Here is a 1299-nt window from a genome sequence, read left to right as displayed (position 1 = left end):
GCTGCGGGAAGGCTATTGGAGGTAGGCAAAAGGGAAAGTGACTGTAGCGGTCTGAAGATAGAGAGAGACAGTCAAGGTTAGAAGTGTATATTTACTCAACCTTTATTATTTAAAAAAATTCATAAAAAAACCCCTATGAACGAACGTCTTACAAAACCCCCCCACATAAATAGGACATTCCGTTCAGCTCTGGCTATTGGCAGTTCTAGTATTTGACAACATCAGACGCGATTTCCTGGCATTAGACAAACCCATTTCAAAATCGGTCATCACAAAGAAATACTAGAAAACCCAGTTAGCACTTGCTAGGCAGCACGGAGCACTTGTACACAACTTTTCAGACACACACCCGCGCACACACGCAGCTGGGAACAGATCCCGTAGGAAGAAGAGCCTCCTTAAAAAATAGTAAACGCTTCTCAAAAAAAAAAAAGTTATTTACAAAACGCAAACGCACATGGAAATACAGTATTGACAGAGCGTGGCTGGCAAATCAACATGATTTGAATAGAGAAAGGACTATGGCACATCTTGCTCGAAAGCTCGCACATCAGCCTCCTTCGAGTGTCCCCAAGGGGAGATAGCTCCTGCCATCCGTGTCGCAGTTCCTTCTCCCTCCACACCTCTCTTCCCGCCCTCCCCTCGCCTCCCCACCCCTGCACTTCTTGCCAGGTCCTTTTTACACTTGGATGACCACCGTGCTGGGGCTCTGGAGCCGGCTTTTGTATTGGTCTAGCCAGCTCCTCAGCTCCGAGATCTTGTAGCCCTCTGGTCCTCTGCCTCCCTGGTACATCACCTTCTCCTCCTGGATGACATAGAGCCTCTCGAAGTAGGCACCGTAGGCGGCGCTGGAAGCATTGTCCATGGTGTCCACGGCCAGGGGGCAATCGGGCGCCCCTTCCCTCATCAGCTGAGCTGCCCGCAGCCTGTCCTGGAGGCACTGGTGCTTGGGGATGTTGTAGGCAGCGTCCGAACTGACCCAGCCGTCGGAGGGGTGTGCTTCTTCGATGTACACCAGCAGGAAGTCAGCAATGTCCACGAAGTGAGCGGCCAGACGCTGGAAGGACCTCAGGCGAGCCATGAACGGGGGTCAGGTGCAGCTACCGAAGTTGAGGATGAGAGGTCTCTTGCCGCGGGCGAAGTCCAGGATGCGGAGCCTCTTCTGCCCGTCCAGCTGGATCACCTCGGGGTTGGGGGCTAAGGAGCCCACGTGTGCCGACTTGAAGAAGTCCAGCTTCTGCCCGTGCCACACGGCTTTCAGCGACTCCAGCGTGAACATGCGGTTGGAGTCGGACACGC

General features: G+C 53.3%; 1 protein-coding gene across 1 annotated transcript in view; it reads right to left on the bottom strand.

The window, feature by feature from the left end:
* Positions 1–679: 679 nt before the first annotated feature.
* DIO3 (deiodinase, iodothyronine, type III) overlaps positions 680–1299 on the bottom strand; it is a 956-nt gene continuing 336 nt past the window's right edge. The window contains 1 exon segment of the mRNA XM_010140462.1: positions 680–1299. Within this exon segment, the coding sequence (XP_010138764.1) occupies positions 680–1299 (620 nt within the window).

This window comes from Buceros rhinoceros, unplaced genomic scaffold, assembly GCF_000710305.1.
Source record: "Buceros rhinoceros silvestris isolate BGI_N320 unplaced genomic scaffold, ASM71030v1 scaffold46167, whole genome shotgun sequence".
Classification (NCBI taxonomy): domain Eukaryota; kingdom Metazoa; phylum Chordata; class Aves; order Bucerotiformes; family Bucerotidae; genus Buceros; species Buceros rhinoceros.
Note: the sequence above shows the minus strand (reverse complement) of the source record. Positions and strands in the feature narration are given on the sequence as shown.